This window comes from Cheilinus undulatus, linkage group 9 (genome assembly GCF_018320785.1).
Source record: "Cheilinus undulatus linkage group 9, ASM1832078v1, whole genome shotgun sequence".
NCBI lineage: Eukaryota > Metazoa > Chordata > Actinopteri > Labriformes > Labridae > Cheilinus > Cheilinus undulatus.
This window is the reverse complement of record NC_054873.1, coordinates 28,484,327-28,505,566: the sequence shown is the minus strand read 5'-3', so window position 1 is coordinate 28,505,566 and position 21,240 is coordinate 28,484,327. Positions and strand designations below refer to the sequence as shown.

Sequence of the window (21,240 nt, the reverse complement as noted above, 5' to 3'; positions counted from 1 at the left end):
GCAAAAGGCAAACCAGGAGCCATGTTCTTGTATTTTCACACCACACTTTGACACTGGAGACTGCTACCAGTTTACAGCCTGAACATCTTGACTACATTTTGGCAGTAGTTTGTGTTTTTCAGCATTATCATTCCACCTCATAGCTGAGGCTGAGGGTTAGTGTTCAGGCTGTTGGTGGCTGCACTCTCCATTAGCTTTGTTACACTCCACTATATCTCAGACTTACCAAGCAAACACAGAGCTCCTGCTGCTGGAGCCAGGAGACCCAAAACAAACCTTTCTGCAGGAGGGAGGTCAAAGGTTTGCTTTTATAAAGAGCTATCTATTCACTTCTTGTTGTTATTATGCATAAAAACAAAAGAGAGCTGTTTAAGAGTAACTGAGACGTTCTGTTAAAGCCTGAACCCTTTCATCCATTATGCTTTCATCTCTGCTCTATGCCAAAAAAATGCTGCAGTAATACAATATGCTGACTACCCTCATTTAAAATCTCTATCTGCGAACAGTCAGAAATGATCTTTCATGTAAAATACAACTCAAACATGTTTACTTAAAAAAACACTTTTAACAATAGTTTTTCTAATATTTCACTACACAATAGTTTTGATATCTAATAATTATCACTTTAACTAGATACATTTGTGCTGATATGAGGAATTTCACTGACATCCATATGATGCATCAGCCCCTAAGAACCAAGTCTTATATCTGTGTATGTAATGTGTACATACACAGTTCTGTTAATTTGTACTGGGATGCCTCTGGAAGGCAAAAGTGTACCTGATTTAAGCCAAGTTTTAGACCTCACCCTGCTCTACTTCCCTGTCTTCCTTTTAAGATTTGTCTCTGTCTTTATAAATGCTCTTTTTTGTGTTTTCTTTGCTGCCCTTTTATGTGCAGCGTTGGCTATGTGACACTGGAGCTCACTGCCTTGCAACCCCAGACTAACAGGGGCCAGAGTAGAAATGTTTCCACTTGATAATTGGTATGTAGTATTAGTATGAGAAATGCAGTGTGGATCTTTTGCAGGGGACAGTGCTGTTTTTAGCCTACTGCTGATCCTTTCATTATGGCACAAGTATCTTGTGTTTATTGTAAAGTCAAAAAGGTAACACCTTTATGTTTTTCAGAGGGTACTGTAGTTGATGCTCACTGTGATAACACAGGTGACATTTACTCCAACTTGCAGTAACCTGACATTTTAAACAACGCTGAGGAAGTGAGTGGAAACAAGACACAGTCTAGACTTTACTCTAAGGTGTGAATTTGCAGTCTTAAAAAAACACACCCTGCTATGCATCTCTCTGCTAACACATCTGACTATAAAGAGATGAAGCAGTGACACTCTCACACTTTAAATATCAACCCTAGTCCATGTCAAAAACCTAATCAATGTCAAAATGTCATATATAAAAACATGGACTAAGGTCTGAAAAGTGAAACATCACACAGCAGCAGGGATAAGATAATAATGGAAATACAAAGCACAACACCACAAACAGCACATCCCCATAACCTAAGATGTAGAAAATACAGTGCTTAACAAATTTATTAGACCACCACCCAAAGTAAGGTTTATGCCACAGCTGCCCTAAATTAACAGTATTGGTAATTACCAAAATCATTTTCTATGTTTCTGCAATGGTTAATGCACCAATATGTAGAAGCTCTTTAACCCAAATGATATTTTTAATGCTAAAATATAATTATTATTGTTATCCATGAATTTTCAAATTTACTGATTTACAAAAAACTGAAAAAATTGTAAAGCACATTAATATTCCTTGATTAATATGTCAAATTATAGTTATTTACTTGCATTCCTGAACAGAAAAATGAGTTTTAGTGGTTGAATGTTATATTTGATTTATTTCTGACATCTTAGAGAAGCCCAGTGAGCCGGCTCAACAATGGGTATAAAAAGGTGAATTCAGTTTGAAATTCCTCATTCCTGTTCAAAAGGGTAAAACGTGGAGAGCTCACTGAAAATGAAAGAGTCCACATTAAAGCACTTCATGATGCTGGATGGTCTCTGAGACAAATGTGACAGGTGGTCTAATAAATTTGTTAAGCACTGTATATATCCACACTGTACTGCTCATCCTCACACACACAGACACACCGACAGACATACACATGTTCACAGATGCTTGAAAAGTTACATAACACAATTTCACATGCATTCTATCATTGACTTAATGCACCTGCAGCCTAATGCCATTAGGTGGCAGCAAATGCATAAAACTTTACTCCACATGGACTCATTTACCCCTGTTTAGGTAAAGAAAGCAATGATATCACTGATATCGTGTCTGCATTACTGTATGCTCTTAAATATAAGGCGCATGGTTTACACAAACATCTCTACTTAAAGAAAGAGGCTGTACCTGTATGAGGTGAAGTTGTCATAGGATCCCACAGTGTAGTGTCTGAACAATCTCTTGGTGCGGTCCTCTCGAGTCTCTGTAAAACACAACACATGTTTTTTATGTAAGCAGAACATTAGATGACCAAAGGCTCCAAGGTTTGTATACATAATCAACTGTTATAGTTTTGAATGGATACAAAGGGAGAGAAATCTTAAAAGGCAAAAAGAATGGATTAATTTTAAGCTTTTGGTTTTTAAGTCAACCACTCTTTTGGAAATTTCTGTCATTTTTATTTAGTTGTCAAGCAAACCTTTTTTTATGTCAGAGCAGAGAGGACATGATAAATGAACAACAAAAATATAAGCATTAGTTCTGGTTTATCTGAAACAAAGTGATATCATAAGAAGAAGTATCACAATCACTTCTAACAAAAATAGCTTTTCAGATTTCACGTGAGAGCCACTCCTGCTTCTGCCCACACATAATCCAAGGCTTATTTTTCGAGTGCAGGAGAGTTTCTTAGACGCAAGGTCATCCACACTCGCTTGTGCAGAATTCTAGCAGCCTTCTGCAAAGAATAGAGTAAATGAGCTGTGTCTAGGAACTTTACTGAAATGCACTGCTAAAAATGACTCTGGAAGGACACAGTTTATTTGCTGTATTAGATTCAGAACTATGAGTCTACACCTCCACAGTGATTCAAACGTATCAAAGCCATTTCCATTTTTAATCTTTAGTATGTTAATATATAAATACTGCAAAAAGTGATACAATTAGCAGATACAAGCCTCAATAAACAAGTAGTTAATATTGGATTTTGCTCATTTTATTATTAGCATCAACAATGATAAGTAACATTAAAGTATTTTTCAAGTGCTGTTAAACAGAGCAAGGAATTTTTAACACAACTTTTCCAATCATCCTCGTTTTGTTTTGGATGCTTACATTATTTCACTTTGGAAACAAACAAAGTTATTACACAACAACCAAAATCTATTATGATGATTAAATGATTAGCCTCCATGATTCTTATAGCCAGTTGTGTCTCGAGTCTCCCCCTGTCCCCGGCCCATTCTTCTTTGGTGAATCTTTCAACATTCTCCAGATTTAATGGTCTTCTGGCATGGACCTTGGCCTTCAGTTCCCCCCACAGATTCTCAGTGGGATACAGGTCAGGGTTTTGTGCTGCAGTGTCAACAACGTTCACTTTGGTCTAACTGTTGATATGATTCTATTCAAAAATAAATATTAATTACAATTACTATTAGGAGCTAAATCTAACTCTGTTTTTTTACTTACATCTTCAACAAACCAAATAAAAAGATACTCAACTGGACCCTTTTTGTCCTCCTCTGATGTTGTAATTGTTTCATAGTTTGAAAAAGAAAAATTGTGACAAAATGTTTCCCTTTACATTTGTCTTCTATTAAAGGACAAACACACTAGATTGGGTTAAAGTATGTGTGTGTTGTTCTCGTGGGCATGTGGGTGGGTTTATCCTATGGGAGTGCTGATTGAGATCGATGCTCTCTCCCTATCCCATAATACACTGCACCTCCACTGAAGAGAAATCTGCTGACTACACACCCCCAATGCCTTTAAGGACACACAAACACACTAATTGGGCAAAGCTGTGAGAGTGAGGGATGTCCTGGATGTGAAACACATCATGATACCACGTACATGTCTTCCTGTCACTTCTTACTGACTGCAGTCTAATAAGGATATACATCAACATTTGAGAAATCCTGTAAATGTGTGTAGAAAGAGAGTGAATGAACTCAAAGAGATCAAATTCAGCAAGCAGACTTGAAGGGGCTGAAATCCTCTGATCCACTTCAGGCTGTCCATCTAACTGTCTGTGTGACTGACAGCCTGTCGACTGAAAACTACTTGAAGCTCTGATATCTGCATCCACAAACAACTGGTGACACAAAAGAGTCACAGAGAAATTGAAGATGATCATGCAGCTCAATGGATAACTTATATGTTATTCTTAATTCTCAGCCTCAATCCTCTGCTCACTCTCACCTACCATCTAGTGTTGTCTTTCTTACTATTCTAAATGGGTGTGTTTGGGCTCCTTATTCACTAAAAGCACTGCTACATGAATCTCAATCTCCTTGATTCTTACTTATGCATTTGTTCAAGCAGCCTGCAAGGTTTCCTCTCCCCTTACTTCCAATTGTTTTGCCCCTAATAAATAAAAAAATAATATTATTAGACATAGTTTTAGTAGACAAAATTAACACTGGTACTGGGGTAGCAGAAGCTCGATCAGTAGGGACTTAGGGAGGGAACTGACCCAGGAGAGATGCCAATGTACTCCCAGGAAATATGTCATCAAGCAACAATGAACCCCCAGCTCTCATCCCTGTGTAGCCCCCTCTATCTTAAATCTCCCATGTCCATTATATTCTATATGTGTGTGTGTACTTCATGCCTCCTTGTGTTAACCCTTTACCTACTGAGTCTAAAAACGGCGATTTGGACATATTTTGTTATTATGGCTTTAAAATAGTCAGGAAATGCCCCAAGTCTGAGAGCTTTGGTCCCTTTTCCCAGGAGTACTGGAACTTGACTTTTCAACATCTGGTTAATGATTATTGCACATTATGTGGAATTGTCAGCAGTTTAAAAGAAGAAAAACACAAAAATGGATTTGTTTTTCATGGCTTTTATGCGAAGAAATTTTGTTATTGCTCATAAAGTTTTGATTTGACATTTGAAATGTGAACCTATACATGTTTAGAACAATCACCAGTCATTTTTTGAGTCTAGGACTCTAGGTGTGCAAAACACAGTGCAAAAGATAACTATATACATGGTGAAAATCAGAGCAAATAAAGGTCGAAAAATGCATTCTCAACATTCTCAAGTAACATATTGTTATTGCACATGACAAACATGCACAAATGTCACTATCTAACACTATTTTTTGGAAACAAAACACTCTCGCTCACTCTCCTTTTACTCTCTTCCTTCACTCTCCTTTTCTCACTTGTCTTCTGCCAAAGCTGCGGTTTTCGCGGCGCTGTTCGACATTACCGTGATATATATACCACACATCATATATTGCCGGAAAGCACAGATTGTCAGCTCTCTGTCAGCGTTGGAATTTTTTATATTGGGCAAACTTTGGAGGAGTTACAGTGTTGAGAATCCGTGTAGCGGTCTCGCGATACTTCTGGTGTTTTGCTATGGTGTTTTGCTATGAATGCCCACGTCATATGGTTGTGACTACCATAATGAACCATATATGTGCACATGCCCACAATTCTCAGCTTTCCAATGCCGTTGGAATTTTTCTGATCAGACAAACTTTGACAGAGTTAAGGTAATAATACTCCAGACATATAAAACATAGCGCCAGCGCTGGGTCAGGAGGTAAAGGGTTAAGTATATTTCAATAACAGAGTGAAAAATGGAACTTGCCCTTGGGGTTGATAAAACTAAAAGTAAGGAAAGCCCTCCCTTACTTGTTCAAAAGAAACTTATGGTCTCTCCTCCTGTTTAATATTAAATTCCTGATATTGTCATATATTAACCGCTAAAATAAGCTTGTAATGTCCTGATATTTGCAGCTATTTTTCTTCTCATCTGCCCACAGCGTGAAGCTGTAAAAAATAACTTTTTGAGCCAAGTTACAGCAGCAGAATCACAGGAGGAACTAATGAGACTATGTCTAGCAGAAGAATCTCAGCATATACACCTAGCTGCATGTTTTGTTTCTGAATGTCACCACATTAGAGATATCAATAAGTTTCATAATAGTCAATAACTTTGTGTTCTTTAGTATTTTATTATCATCAGTATTATTATTGTGATTGTTATTATTATTTTTTGTTTTTGATGTACTCTACTTTGGCAACAAATGTGTCAACCATTCTTGCCATTAAAGCATATTTTGAACTTGAACTTGCAGCATGCTCACGAGCGTTGGACATCTGTTTGAACATCTAACATTAGGCTGTGGGTTGACCTAATAAGGAGAAGCAAGAGTGGGATTTTTTTTAGAATCATAATTGTGATGAGTGTTCAATACTATAACAGGAAGTTTAGCTTCAAAAGCAAAAGAGGTATTAGTTCCTCAAGAAGCAGCACCTGTATTCAAGGAATGTTATATTGTGTACTCTCGCAGGTCTCTGTTTCTCGTTCATTCTTTTCTATCAATTACTGCTCCCTCCACCCACAGCAATGATGTGCAGGTGGTGTTATTTGTGCAGTCTCTCTGAAGGGGGAACAAAAGCAATTCTAAGAAAACCACTGAACTTCATAAGTGGAAATAATCCTTATGTTGTCCACCTGAATTGTAATTATTTCTGAGGAAATCCCTGTAGAGATAATTTCTACCTTAAAGTGGATGGGGATATTGTTAAAAACACCTACACAGAAGCATCTTCCTTTTTTTACAAAATAGCTGCCCTTGACTGGTTTTATAGGTGTGTTGGAAAACTGCTAAGGTAAAGATTTAATTGGAGGCAGAAAGTAAGTGTTGTTACATCTCTCTCCTTCAATCAGACTGTGACTGAGATGTGTAATCAAAGAATAGAGGAAGTGAAGTACTTCTGGTAGTATTTTGCATAGGTTACAGGGTTATTTTTTGCCTGATCTTAATGAAAGAGATGTGTCATTTTGTCAGCACTGGTTGTCAAAAGGTAAGTAGTGATGAAGGAGGAGGTGATATTCCAGGAGAAAGTTGTAGATGAGTCAGCAAACAAGCGCTCATTCAGCCTCACAAATCATCAAAGACCTGCACTTCAAAAACAGGACAAAAGAAAAAGAAAATCAGCAAAACGCTGCATAATTTCAGGAGCTGATGAACATGATTGTGCATGCTGAATGAATTTTGTGTGCCTGAGTTTTATGTGTATGTACAGTACGTGTGTGTGGGTGTGTGCACACCATGTGATATCAGATACGGTCTAAGAGTGTGAAATGCAGCTCATTCATCACAGCTGTCATCTATTTTGTACAGCCCAGGAGCATCTAAAGGCAGGGCTCTGATAGCCCAGATAACCTAAACTCCACTTCCATCAATCACACACTCACACACACACATAAGTAGAGGGTGTTTCTTAGGTAAATGTACATTATAAGTGTTTATCATATAGTACAGGAAGCTGGAGTCTAGCACCAGATGGAACTCAAACAAAAACAGGAAACTTTCTAGCCACACAAAAGCTACATCAACTGAGCTAAAAAGGAAGGAGGATAATCACAATGAGATTCAGGAGAACAGACAGCTGGATGTTTCACCCTAATTTTTTGTACAACAAAAAAGAGAGCTAAAAAAATTGTTCAGAAATATTTTATTTAAAAATGGTTAAAAGAAGGAGCACAATATTAACAGATGGAGATGGAAAAGAGGAAGGGAGGAAGCTAATTTCTGGGAACATATTGAGGGACGATTGCCTGTGAGTGCACATAAGGACGCCGCCTCAGAAGCTGGTGAGAAAAGCGTTTTCTTTAGACTGGTGATGCTGCATCTGGTTACAGAAACACAGATGGTGGTAGTGGGGTTGTTGCAGAAAAATATGTAGCACATGCAATTTACACCAGAATATCCTCACATGGTCTGAAATGTTGTATGCATTTTACTTATCCATGCCGCATTATTAGGATGACAACAAACAGATTAGCAACAAAACTAACCACCTTCTTTTACTAACACCAACCATGTGAAACTTTCTTCTTCTTGCAAGCATAATTGACTTTGTTGCTACAGCTCATGAAACTTATCAAGTGGTGTTTGATTATGAGCAAGTTTCTTTTTCGTTTAATACCTGTTCTAGGATGCAATGATACTATCACCAGGCCTAGGAACTAGTAAAGCATCAGTGAGACAAAGGCACCCACACCATGATGTTTATTGTTTGAGAAGGTAAGCAGTAGTGATGTTTGAGGCAAATCAATTCACAGTGCAATAAGTGCAAATCATAATTGGGTGTAACCTATCAGTCTTAAGTCAAGAAAACACAATTTGTAAACCAACTTCATACTGTTACAGTGCAAAGCTAGTTCACGAAATGTGGCTAACATTAGCAGCTGGCCACCAATTCTCTTTGCAGGTTATCATCCACTTTTCTGGCTGAATGTCATCATTCAGTGCTTCAGTTACATGTGAACAAAGCCTGGCACAGCCTCTGGACAACTTTATCCCTATTTTCTAGATCAAAATCATGATAAACCATACTTTTTGTAGATGTGATCAGTTCACTGTTGTAGTTGTTGTTGTTTGACAGATCAAAAAGCATTGTCGCAACATGCTGGTACTTCTTGAGCACAGGCACAGGGGCTACTAGTAGCGGCGGCTGATAACTGATGAAAAATAATAAGAAATAGTTCAACCGGCTTGTAATTCTACAAAAAGGATCAGACAGTTAAGATGGCTAATAATCCATATTAAGGCAGAGAAGGACACATGCTAATAAATGTGCCAAAATAAAAGTGGATGACAAAAAAAAGAGCAGACTGCAACTATGGCTCTCAATGGTCAAGAAGAAGTGCAATAATAGCTCATTTAAACAAAGCTCCTCAATGCAATAACATATGACAACATGTGTTCATGTGTTTTAATTCATGCATTGTGTGATCTTTAAATGCATTGAACAGGTTTCAGCTCACATTACAGTGAATTGTGAAGCACTGCCATGTTTGTTTAAAAACCTAATATTGACTGTTAAAATGTCAGCAGCAAACAGTGGCATCATGGTGTCCAATTGATTTCTTACATTTAGAAAGTGAGGGATATCCGATAAAAATAAAACATGCTATCAAAGTCCTTAAAGAAATGAAATTGTATTCTCAAATATTCAAATCGGTACTCAGTATCATTAAATAACCAAAAGAGCGCTTGTACTTGGTCTGAAAAGTCCATTCCTAAAGTCTTCAGCATAGAAAATGCATGAATATCGAGAAACACCATATCCTGTCATATCAAGAGAGGTCATAATATGAGCAGAGGTGTAAAATAATAAAAAAATAACCTTAATGTTCACAACAGCAGAGTTTTGTCTTTGCAATTAGTTGCTGGTAATATAATACATCTAGTTTTAAAACATTTGGATATCTATGAAAAATAACAAGACCTCTTTGCTTTAACTTGGGTGTGTTATTGTAAAACTAGTCTTGGATTTATTAGGTGTTTCTGTTTCACATTAAAAATTTCTCAGCAGATCTGCATCAATCATGTATTAGAAAAGTTTGTAATAAGTGATTCATGGGAGCTGCTCTGAAAGAACACAGTAAGTTGCAGTTGTAGTAAGTTGCTTTTGCTAAAGTTGTTAATTTTAGACAACTTACAGAGGCCTTTTCCATAGTTAACAACCTGAACTACCACCTGCAGTTATTCTAGTCCTCCAGTACAACTGTCAGACAGTGAAAGTACAGTGCAGGTCAAGAAGAAAGGCCTGGGTAGTGTCTGTGATAGTGGGATTTGTAGATTTATTATATCAGTGGGTGTTCTTAAGGCCCAAAGACCTTGACCTCCAAAAACCCAGTTCAGTCTTGAGTTGAATTCTGTCTCTCATGCCTCCTGTCAGGGCTTTCAGCACTGCAAAGGCACAGTAAAACCTTAAATGTAGAAACCTTGGAATGTATACCACCACCACCAATAAATAATCATAAACAACAACAAAACAAACACTCAAAAGAAGATCTGCTAACACACATAAACATGCAGAAAGGAAAAAAAAGTGGAATGCCAAAAGCAGACACACTCAAACAAAAAACTAAAAAGAAAAAAAAAATCTTATTTAGCTATCATGCTGAATATGCATTTAATTTAATCCCTAAGTAAGACTGCATCTTGTTTGGTGTATTGACATAAGTCTGTTTTCCATGTTTACACAGTTGGATAGATTTTAACATTAAAGTAAAAAGGTTAGAAAAGGTTACACTTTTCTTCTCATCGCCACTTTAATTTATGACTCTTTGTTATCGAAATGCATAAACTAAATTTTTTCACAGATTATCGACAGACTGACTGGGTTTTGATTTCTCTGTGTGACATGGTGACAACAAGGTGACAACTCATCGATAAAAGTGAAGAAAAGCTGTTTGTTTATCCTCGCTGCTGATAGCTGTGAACACAGTGAATAATATTTGAGATAAAAGCAATTTAGCACATCAAGCTCTATGTCATGCATTACCACTGCTGCTTTTCCTTCCACTCTGTTTAACCCTGCCTCATCTCTGAGCTCGGCTGTAACAAATCTATCGTAGCCCACAGTTGTTTTCCAATCAAGGAAGATTGTAACATTTTCACTGTCCTTGTCTGAAGGACACAAGACCCACACCACTCTCCCACACTGATGCACAGAAACATAAACCAACACAGACTCACAAACTCAGTCTCTGAGCCCTGCTGATTGAGAATTAACCTACGCTGTTTACCACTGATAAGAGCCACACACAAACATGCACAAACACTTTAACACACAAACACACACTTAGCAGTGAGCCTCATTGACTTTTTAATTCTACCCTTGCACACATCCCTCCTTTCCTCTTCTTCTCTCTCTCTTTCTCTTCCTTCATGTTGTGCACATTAACCTCTTAAACAAGGTGAAAAGAATACTAAGTGTTGGGCGTAGAAACTGAAGCCTCCCCTCAATACAAACACTAAAGCCTTTAACTTCTCCATCAAGAATATAGTTCATTTTGTTCGCCTTTTTTGTCCCCTCTGGGCACTGATAGCGAGACAGGAAAGACAGATTAAAGAAACATGAAATGCATGAAGAAGGGGGAGGGTAGTAGATGACATCAGACTCAGTAAAAAATATCTTAACAAGTTCATAACTCGGTCACAAGATGACTTTAAAACTTCCTCTGAACGATTTGTCATTTTTAGTGAGGGTATGCCCTGACTTTACTTTTCCACTAGACCACGCCCTCAAGCAGACTGAATGTCAAACATGCTGAAACACAAAGGGGACAGTGGGACTTGAAAGGGAGCCACGGTATTATCTGGAGATCCAGTGGTGCATGGACAATGACATGTGGCTAAAATCAAGTTTTCTGACATTTATATGTACCTGATTTCAAAGCCAAAGAAGCAAAGCCTTTATAACTGAGAGAAAGTGAAAGAGGTGGAAAACAACTGGACATTGTTGAAACACACCCAGAAGGAAAGGGATTTGGTATCCCTCAATGTGGTGATGCACCTGCTCCATGATCCCTGATTGAAGTAAACTTTCTTTAACGCACTTCTAGGTGCTCATATCAAACAAGACAATACAGGAGATGTCACATGCTGGTGTTAGAAGTCAGTCAAAACGGCACAGTTTTGATGCTCCTCTTCATATGTTGTAGGCCAATTATCACAAACAAGCACTAGTGCGTGGAGATGCTGAGCCATTATGCTGTTATTTGTGAAAGAAACACCCCTTTCCATGCAAATTGGTCTTATTGCACTAGATATCTAATGACGAGGTTGGTAACAGCGAGACAAATAGAATAAAGATTAGCCTACTGTCTGTGAGAGCTGATGGAAGTACACTACAGTTCTTAAGACGTGAGAACTTTCCAAAAATCAGGAAACAATTCATCCTTTGTATGACTTTAAAATAAACATTATGTAAAATAGATGTAAACAGGGATTGTCAGAACCCCTACAGGATAAGGGCTGGATTGGACAGACTTGGTCAGGAGTGGATGGCAGGTGCTGTGGGAGTGGGCAGTAATGGTCAGAAATCCTGCGGGAGTGGGATTAAGACAAGCATCCTACACAGGGCTCTAGTCTGTTTAATTGGCAAATTCCACCATAGGAGTTTGCAGAGTTCATGTACCCAAGGTTTCATTTAGTGGCAGCAAGTTCAAATCTAAACACAAGAGTTTGAGAGTGTAACTCTAAAACTTTAATATGATTTTGGTAAACAGAAACTGCCATTAGGTCTCATACTTTCACATCATGAAAAATATTTGGAAATTATATCAGCATTTGGCAAAATGGAAGTCAAGTTAATCTATGTTTTTATTTAAACTGTAATAATTATCTATGGACTAAACATTGTTTTTTAAATATTTCACTGTAAACCAGACATGTTGATCAGACTTTACTTTCTTTTGGATGTTCGCATGACAAAATACATAATATATCATCATACCTTTACATTATGATTCATATGCTACAGTTTAAGGTCTTGATTTCCTTGATGCAAACAGGAACCAACAAAAGTAGGGAGAATGGAGGAGACTTTTTATTAAAGTAATTGCTAACTTAATGCACTTAGGCTATATGATGCTTTCAGTGTGTGCTAGCAACTGCATCTCCATTGTTTTGTCCTGTGGCTGTATCAACATAACATTAAGGATGCATACGTTTTAACAGATATATAACAACTGAGAATTTATTTTACCTGTTTAGCATTATCTGCAAATAATTACTGAAAAGTCAAAACAATTCAGCTGAATTAAAGCCCCTTTCTACCATTTAGTGGCTGAAACTGCAGTGACTCCTACCTATTAAGAATGTTATGTACATGCATGCCCTCTGTTGTGTACTACTGAATTCATGAGATCACCTACCCTGGATGACTGTTTCAAAATGCCTACTATGAGCTGCTTAAAACGATAACTGTATTATTAGTAAGAGTATTCTTAACAGGTAGAGTCACTTTTAACTTGACAAAAAAAAACATATGATGAGCTTCATCTTTTCAATAGCAACATCAAGGCCTTTGCAAATGTCCAGTGATGCTGCTTTGGACTGAATGATTTATATCAGTGAATTTCATTTTAACATAGCAAAAGGAAGTGGTTTGCACTCAATATGATCTCCTGAATTATGCATGTTCAAACAAAACCCAAAAGATAATTGTTGAAATTTCTTGACTTTAGCAGATTAAGTGTTAGAGAGGGTTACGGAACAACAGGCAGCAGCCACAGTGAGACGGTATAAAAAGATTAAAAGGCAACAAACTGCACTTCCATGAAACTTTACAGCAATTGTCTGATTGAAAGTTATCTGTGCTGTGACCCTGCATGAACAGGAACCCTGAGTGAACAGTGAATAGCTTTTAGTATGTCTGTGTACACCTGGCATTAGCATGTATCTCAGCTAACCCCCTGTTATCAGATTTTTATTTGTATAAACATGTAGTCTATGACTAAATCAGAAGCCTTTAACCATTCTTCTGCATGAGTGAGATAAAGGAGCAGGTACATTTAGACCCAAATAATTTGTCCTATTCTAAAACGTTTTCTATTCATCAGTCATAATATTCATCTACAGCTCTGCTGTTTATAATTGATGTGAATTAAAATACAAAGCACTGTGGAGTCTCTGCACAGTCATGGACAAATGTATTGGCTCCCCTGGAGTTTTTCCAGAAAATGCACCATTTCTCCCAGAAATTGTTGCAATACAAATGTTTTTGTTTTTAATGTTTATTTCATTCATGTGCATTGGAACAACACAAAAAAAAGCAGAAAAAAATCATGAAATCTTGAGGCTGTCAAAAGCTTTTCGGCCGCAATGTAGGGCCTAGTGTCAGAAAGCTGGGTCTGCGTCAGAGGTCATGGGTATTCCAACAGGACAATGACCCCAAGCATACCTCAAAAAGCACCAAAAAATGGCTGGAGACAAAGCGCTTAAGAGTTCTGAAGTGGCCAGCAATAAGTCCGGATCTAAATCCCATTGAACACCTATGGAGCGAACTCAAAACTGCTGTTGCAAGAAGGCACCCTTCAAATCTGAGAGACCTCGAAAAGTTTGCAAAAGAAGAGTGGTCCAAAATTCCAGTTGAGAGGTGTAAGACGCTTGCTGATGGTTATAGGAAGCCATTGGTTTCAGTTATTTTTTCCCAAGGGTGTGCAACCAAATATTAAGTTGAGGGTGCCAACAATTCTGTCCAGCATAAAATTATGTCAATTTTGACTTTTTTTTCTGCTTTTTTGTGTTGTTCCAATGCACATAAAGGAAATAAACATGTGTATACCAGAAACATTTGTAATTGCAACAATTTCTGGGAGAAACAGTGTATTTTCTGTATTTTCTTGTCCATGACTGTAAATGCGTTAAAAGCCTGTATTTAGATGAAACAGGATTTTTATGTCACACTATTCTAGTCAACGATGGATATGCAACTAGAATATACACCCTGTCAAAAAAAGGTTAATATTTGCTTGGGTAGGTTAAAACATCAGGTCACCTGCTGCCATGGTAGATAGGATTTTCTTGTATCAATGAAAACCAAGACAATATACTACATTTAGATTAAATAAAGACTCTCTCTCTCTCTCTCTCTCTCTATATATATATATATTTTTAATCATCCTCATTGTTTATAGTTTCTCACTGTTTCATATTACAGCTGTGGCACACAAAGAAATTTGTGGAAGGAAGAAATGTTTGTTGACTTTCCACATTTGAAGGATGGGAAAACCTTAATATCAGATTCTGGTTTTGGAGGACAGCAGTATTCACTTACGTGATGTAAACATAAACTGATATGTTTGGCTTTATGTACAAGCTGATTTAAGTTTTTCATTAATGAGGCTTATGCACACAGAGACTGTGATATACTTAGACTTACTTTCTATCTGTGTAGTAGCGCACAAGAGCAATTAAGCATGGGTAAAGGAGGGTGGATATTTCAGGGATCAATGTTAAAGTGCAAACCTTGATCAGAAGTTCTGACTCAGACAATGACATTGTGCAATGAGGTGAGATCTAGTGGGTCAAACACTTGAACAGAGAGTTCATGAAAGCTATCAAATGTGGATGCTTTAAAGAGATTCTACCAGCCAAACAGTCACTTTTAAACAGTATTATGTCATGGAGTCATACAATGTCACCACCACTCCATTACAAACAGAAAAATCTTCATCAATAAAACAAAAAAGCTTTCCCTTTATGGGCCAGAAAAGGGGCTAAATGGAGAGGAGGCCAAAGATAACAAGAACATGAAATACTCTGGCAAATTATATAATCCAGTTTAAAACTAATAATATCATAACTACTAATTTAATACTAAAAATATCATGTTGCACTGAATCAGTCAGTTATTTGTAGTAGTGCTCACTCATCTATTCTAAAAATGGAAAAGTTTGTATACACACACCTGCTCCCTCCTCCATCTTTACTCTACCTCCTCTAACGCTGAGTCATATTATGCTTCTCATATTTACAGAGAGGAGCTATTTATAGTTTCTTCAAAAAGAAACCATTTTAACCTGTCATGTAGTATGAGCCATATGTTTGCTTCAGAAGCAGTCGGTGTGCTGACATGAGAGCACAGTGCAGAGAGCTGATAGCTTACCCCAGTACAGTCGATGACATGTGGAGTTTGGTTGCTCTGCCTTCACCACCGTAACCACCCCATCTATCCTGCTACACATCACAGGCAGATCTGACACCATGACTGGACAACAGTCCATTTTATTGAGCACTACCTTCACAATATTCGTCTTAAGTCTTCATCAAGTGGGTCTTCCCTCTGTCCCATCGATGAATTGCCAAAAAGAGCCATGTCTTTTCCTCCTTACTTTACCTCCGGATGGTTTGAAGAGCTCCTTTCATTTCCCGCAGTTTAAATTCCCAAAAAGCAAAAAAATCAACAAAAGTCCAAGTCTTCCTTGTTTTGTGAGAAAAATAGGACTTCTTGGCTTAGAAGCATTGACAACTGTGCATCTCATTCTGTTTGAGCCTCAAGCTTTTATTTCCCATTTCTGGTTCTCTGCAGTGTTTCTTTCTCCTCCTCCTCTCCGTCAGAATAGTTTAGTTTGTTGAAGAGCCTTCAGAGAGCTTGTTGTTACCGTGATAGTGTCGGAGGCAGAGACCAGCTGCTATAAATACCTCTACTCTGTCAAAGTGCATGCCTTGAATAATTCAGTCAAATTCAGACAACAAGAAGAAGCGATTACTGTACGAGCTCTTCAAACAGTGTGACAGCTCATCACTGCACACCTTTGAGTCAAGGTCAAGATGGAGATACAGCACGACAAGCACAGACATGAAACACACAATCAAGGAAAGAAAGGGGGGAGCAGAAGTATTAAATGATTAACAAATGTATCTCTAATCCTGACTCCTGACGCTGAGATGAGCGTACTGAATCATGCATCTGTATGCCCCCCATCAGCGACTAGAGATGGCATCACAAACTCAGAGCTATTATTTGGTTACTTCATGTTTAAAAATTTGAACTAAAGACAGTAAAAGTGGGCAGTATTTAATTCTAGGGGTTTAAACCAGGCCTCACCTTGTTCCATTCACCTCCTGTAACCTCTGCTGTTTACACTGTCTAAATATGATAAAAGAACATCAGAAACCCTCCACCCATAAAAGTTAATAAAGGAATAAGTGAACTTTTTGGAGTGACTTTTTCTCTAAACACTGGATAAACATAACATGACAGGTTGCTTTATTATTAGTGGATTTTTGATATTTGAAAATTTAATTGCTGGCTGCATAAAGTCAGTATGGTTGAACTGCATTTCTAATTGCATAGTCAAGTAAAAGGGGGTCTGCCTTGGTGGGGAAAAGAAGTGAAATTCCTCTTGTCTATTCTCCCGTTCATGTAAAGACATCCTGGCTTGAGAAACTGTAAGTTTTACAAATATTTACAATTTCCTTTTTACAACTTTTTATAGAAGAGTACAGGAATCACACTCTGAGAGGAAGAGCGAGAGTAAAACAGGCTGAGAGAGAAGCAGGAATGCCCTCATGGAGAGGTAGGTGTTTGATTAGTCATGACCAGTGTGAGTGAGGCTTTACAGCTCAGCAAGATATGTTACTGTGTGTGTTTGCGTGTTGACACATTTGTGGATGCATAACCACACAGAAAGCAAAGCACTTTCCAAGTCATGGTAGTGAAAGCCTTACTGCAAACAGCAAATTCAGCCTTCTTACATAAACGACCTGTACAGGTGAATATGATGTGTATGTGTAGCTACTGCATGGTAAGAGAGAGCTGACTCTCCAAGAGAAATGCAGTTATCCATCCTTGTGTGTATAAGCTTGTTTATGTATGTGTGTGCGTTTGTAAGTGTGCAGGTGACCTGTTGTCATCTGATGCGGCCCCTGTCAAATGTGATATGTCTCTGCTACACTGTGAGACCTGCTTCAGCTTTGATTCATTGTTCAAAAAGCGTTGCCATCTATTATGATTTGATATAAATCCATCCTCCAGAGAGAGAGAGCGAGGGAGAGGGAGAGAGAGAGAAGGATGGTATAACACACTCCACTGACTTCTGATGAAAAGTACAGATAGTGGCCATCACTCTGCTGCCAACAAATAAACACTTCACACACACAAGCACATACACACCTTGAGATATGTCACTGTAGGACGCTTGATGTGAATTTTTTTTCATACAGGGGTAAACGGGTGGACTCCTCTTGAACTCCAGGTCTATATCACTGACTCAGCAGAAATTTTATACCACAGACATGTGGTAAAAAAGACTGCACATACAGATTTATTCCATATGACTGATCTTAAATGGTATTAAATGTAAATGCTTTCCTGATAACATCCGCAATGCTCCATCCTTGGACACATTTAAAAAAACTCCTTGAGCACCACCTGTTAACTTCAGCTTACAGTGTCTTCTAAACCTCCCCCTACATACACTGAACCTAGTGTTTGTCTTTTGTGTTGTGCCTTATTTTCCACTCCTCTCTTGGGTCTCATGAAAGGCGCTATCTAAGTCCAAGCTTTTATTATTATTATTATTCTGTTCATAACTTTTAAACATAACTTAGAGGACTCAAACAAATCAAGACTAAATATCAACAACAAGACACAATCTGTGGGTATGTTGCTTTTAAAGTTACAATGTGTAAAATTGGGAATATAAAGTCGGTTTCACACCGGATTTCCCCGGTGTCTCGGTTCAGGTCAGGGCTTTGATTGCAACATTGTTGTACTTTGCTGTGGTTTGGCTTGCTTTCACATTTCACTTTCAACCAAACCGTCTGGATTAAGTCAAGCAGTTATATGACAAACTGAAAATCCATCTCCTTCTACCAATATTTTTTTACCACATAAACGATGAAACAACACCAAATTTATGCTGTCTTGGGATTTCTGCTTTTGCAGACAGTGAGGCAGTGAGCTGTCCAGCATGCTGCTCTTTACATGAGACGAATGATCAGTGCTGAAGAAGGCAAGCCAAAATGAGCTGACAGCAAGACACGACCACGTGTTGTCATGGTTACACAGATGCCGAGGGAGGTACTGACATGGTGTATTAAATTACATAATTATTGTGTGTGGGGGGGGGGGGGGTCAATACAGCACAGTATTGTGATATTTTGTCTGGTAATATATCGTATCATCTCGTCCACCAAGTAGCAGAAGAAAGTTAGTACAACAAACATGGCAGCACCAGGGAAAGGACATTAGGAATGCAAGCAGGGCACGAATGAGATGAACATGGCACATACAGTTTGCAAGAAGTGCTACATGAAAATAAAATACTTCGGAGATATGACAAACATGAGGACAAGACTAATGCTAAAGCAGCTAAACACGAGAAAAATTGTATAGATAGCAATATATCACAATATTACTTATGGCAATACTCACTGTATTGCAAAATGTTTTAAATCACAAAAATATTGAATTGTGGCCCAAGTATCGTGATAATATTGTATTGTAGGGCCATTAGTGATTCCCACCCCTAGTTAACATATGTGTAAATCATTATGCTTTCTGCCTCTTCCTGCCTTGGTCTGCTTTGCTTTCACACCCCAAACGAACCACACCAGGGTTCTTTTGAGACCCTTGTTGAGCTTTCACACCACTCCAAACAAACTGGACTACAGACCAGAGGTTGTTTAAAACAAACCAAACAGCTCTGGTGTTAATGTGACCTAAATGACATCTAACAGTCACACTCTTGCAAGATGCATTGCAAGACACATGAAAGATGCAAAATGCAAGACGGGTGAGTCTGAGGAGGGGACCGTTCCTTTGTATGAATGAAAGGCTTACTCTAGGTTAATGAAGAGTAAACCATTTTATATAGTCAGGTGATTAAATCATATAGGCCTACTTATACACTATATAGCCAAAAGTATCTGCTCACCTGCCTTGACTCACATATGAACTTAAACAACATTCTTAACCCATACAGTTTAATATGACGTCTGTCCACCCTTTGCAGCTATAACAGATTCAACTCTTCTGGGAAGGCTTTCCACAAGGTTTAGGAGTGTGTTTATAGGAATTATTGTCCATTCTTTCAGAAGCCCATTTATGAGGTCACACACTAATGTTGGACGAGAAGGCCTGGCTCTCAGTCTCTGCTCTAACTCATCCCAAAGGTGTTCTATTGGGTTGAGGTCAGGACTCTGTGCAGGCCAGTCAAGTTCATCCACACCAAACTCTCTCATCCATGTCTTTATGGACCTTGCTTTGTGCACTGGTGCACAGTCATGTTGGAACAGGAAGGGGCCATCCCCAAATGGTTCTCACAAAGTTGGGAGCATGGAGTTGTCGAAATCTCCTGGTACGCCAAAGCATTCAGAGTTCCTTTCACTGGAACTAAGAGGCCAAGCCCAGCTCCTGAAAAACAACCCTACACCATAAACCAAACCCAGACTTATCCGCCAGATTGCCAGATGAAGAAGCGCGATTCGTCACTCCAGAGAAAGCGTCTCCACTGCTGTAGAGTCCAGTGGTGGCATGCTTTATACCACTGCATCGCTTTGCATTGCACTTGGTGATGTATAGCTTGGATGCAGCTGCTCGGCCATGGAAATCCATTCCATGAAGCTGTCTACACACTGTTCTTGAGCTAATCTGAAGGCCACATGAAGTTTGAAAGTCTGTAGCGATTGACTCTGAAGAAAGTTGGCGATTTCTGTCAGTATGCGCCTCAGCACCCGCTGACCCCACTCCGTCATTTTACATGGCCTACCACTATGTGGATGAGTTGCTGTCGTTCCCAATCACTTCCACTTTGTTTTAATACCACTGACAGTTGACTGTGGAATATTTAGGAGTGAGGAAATTTCACAACTGGACTTGCTGCACAGGTGACATCCTTTCACAGGACCATGCTGGAAGTCACTGAGCTCCTGAGAGCGACCCATTCTTTCACAAATGTTTGTAGAAACAGTCTGCATGCCTAGGTGCTTGATTTTATACACCTGGCCATGGAAGTGATTGGAACACCCGATTTTAATTATTTGGATGGGTGAGTGAATACTTTTGGCAATATAGTGTAAATATTGTTTTATTTTGACAGTTTGTTCTGCTAAATGCTACTAGGATAAATATTATACACCTTTAATGCCAATAGTGGCTAACAAAGAGAGCAGACGGACATGATGAGAGATGATGATGCCTAGAAGAACCATTTCTAAACTTGTTTTTTTTTTTGTTAAATTTAGAGCAATTCCAAGCTATTCTTTAAATGAAATGATGCTTTTGAAAACACACTTTATTCAAAATACATACAGCCAAACTAGATGATATTTTTCAAGTATTTATGTTAAATCGGTTTTAAGGGTTTAAATTTTAAAGAGTATAATTGAAGACCTTCTCTTAAATGTATCTCTCTTAAAGGCTTGTTTTAAGATGACATTTATTGTTTTTTAGCAGATATGCAAAACAAAGAGAAAATAATCTCCTTCATGGTAGAAAGAGATGAAGGTGTGAGAAGAGTGAATCTGGTGTTACAAACCTGTCCTCATAGTGAAAGGCCTTGTTAGCACACAAAAGCTTTCATATTCATCGTGTTAGCATGACGTTGAAGGTGTGAAGGTTAGAGGGTGAAAACCAGAGCTGTTCTTGAAATGCTGAATACATAGCAAAGTGAAAAAAAGAGAAATGCTTGAAGTTGCCAGGTTTCTGTCTAATAGGCAAATGTTCTGCTAGCAGACTAATTTATAGCTTACATTAACCTTGCTACT

General features: G+C 38.3%; 1 protein-coding gene across 12 annotated transcripts in view; it reads right to left on the bottom strand.

Moving 5' to 3' along the window:
• shank3a (SH3 and multiple ankyrin repeat domains 3a) overlaps positions 1-21,240 on the bottom strand; it is a 315,840-nt gene that overhangs the window by 24,865 nt on the left and 269,735 nt on the right. For all 12 annotated transcript variants that reach the window (XR_005992309.1, XR_005992308.1, XM_041794579.1 and 9 more), the window contains one exon: positions 2,388-2,463. Coding sequence is in view for 10 of the 12 variants with exons in the window: in XM_041794579.1 (XP_041650513.1) it covers positions 2,388-2,463 (76 nt within the window). In the remaining 2 variants the exon portion in view is untranslated. The remainder of the gene's footprint in view (positions 1-2,387; positions 2,464-21,240) is intronic.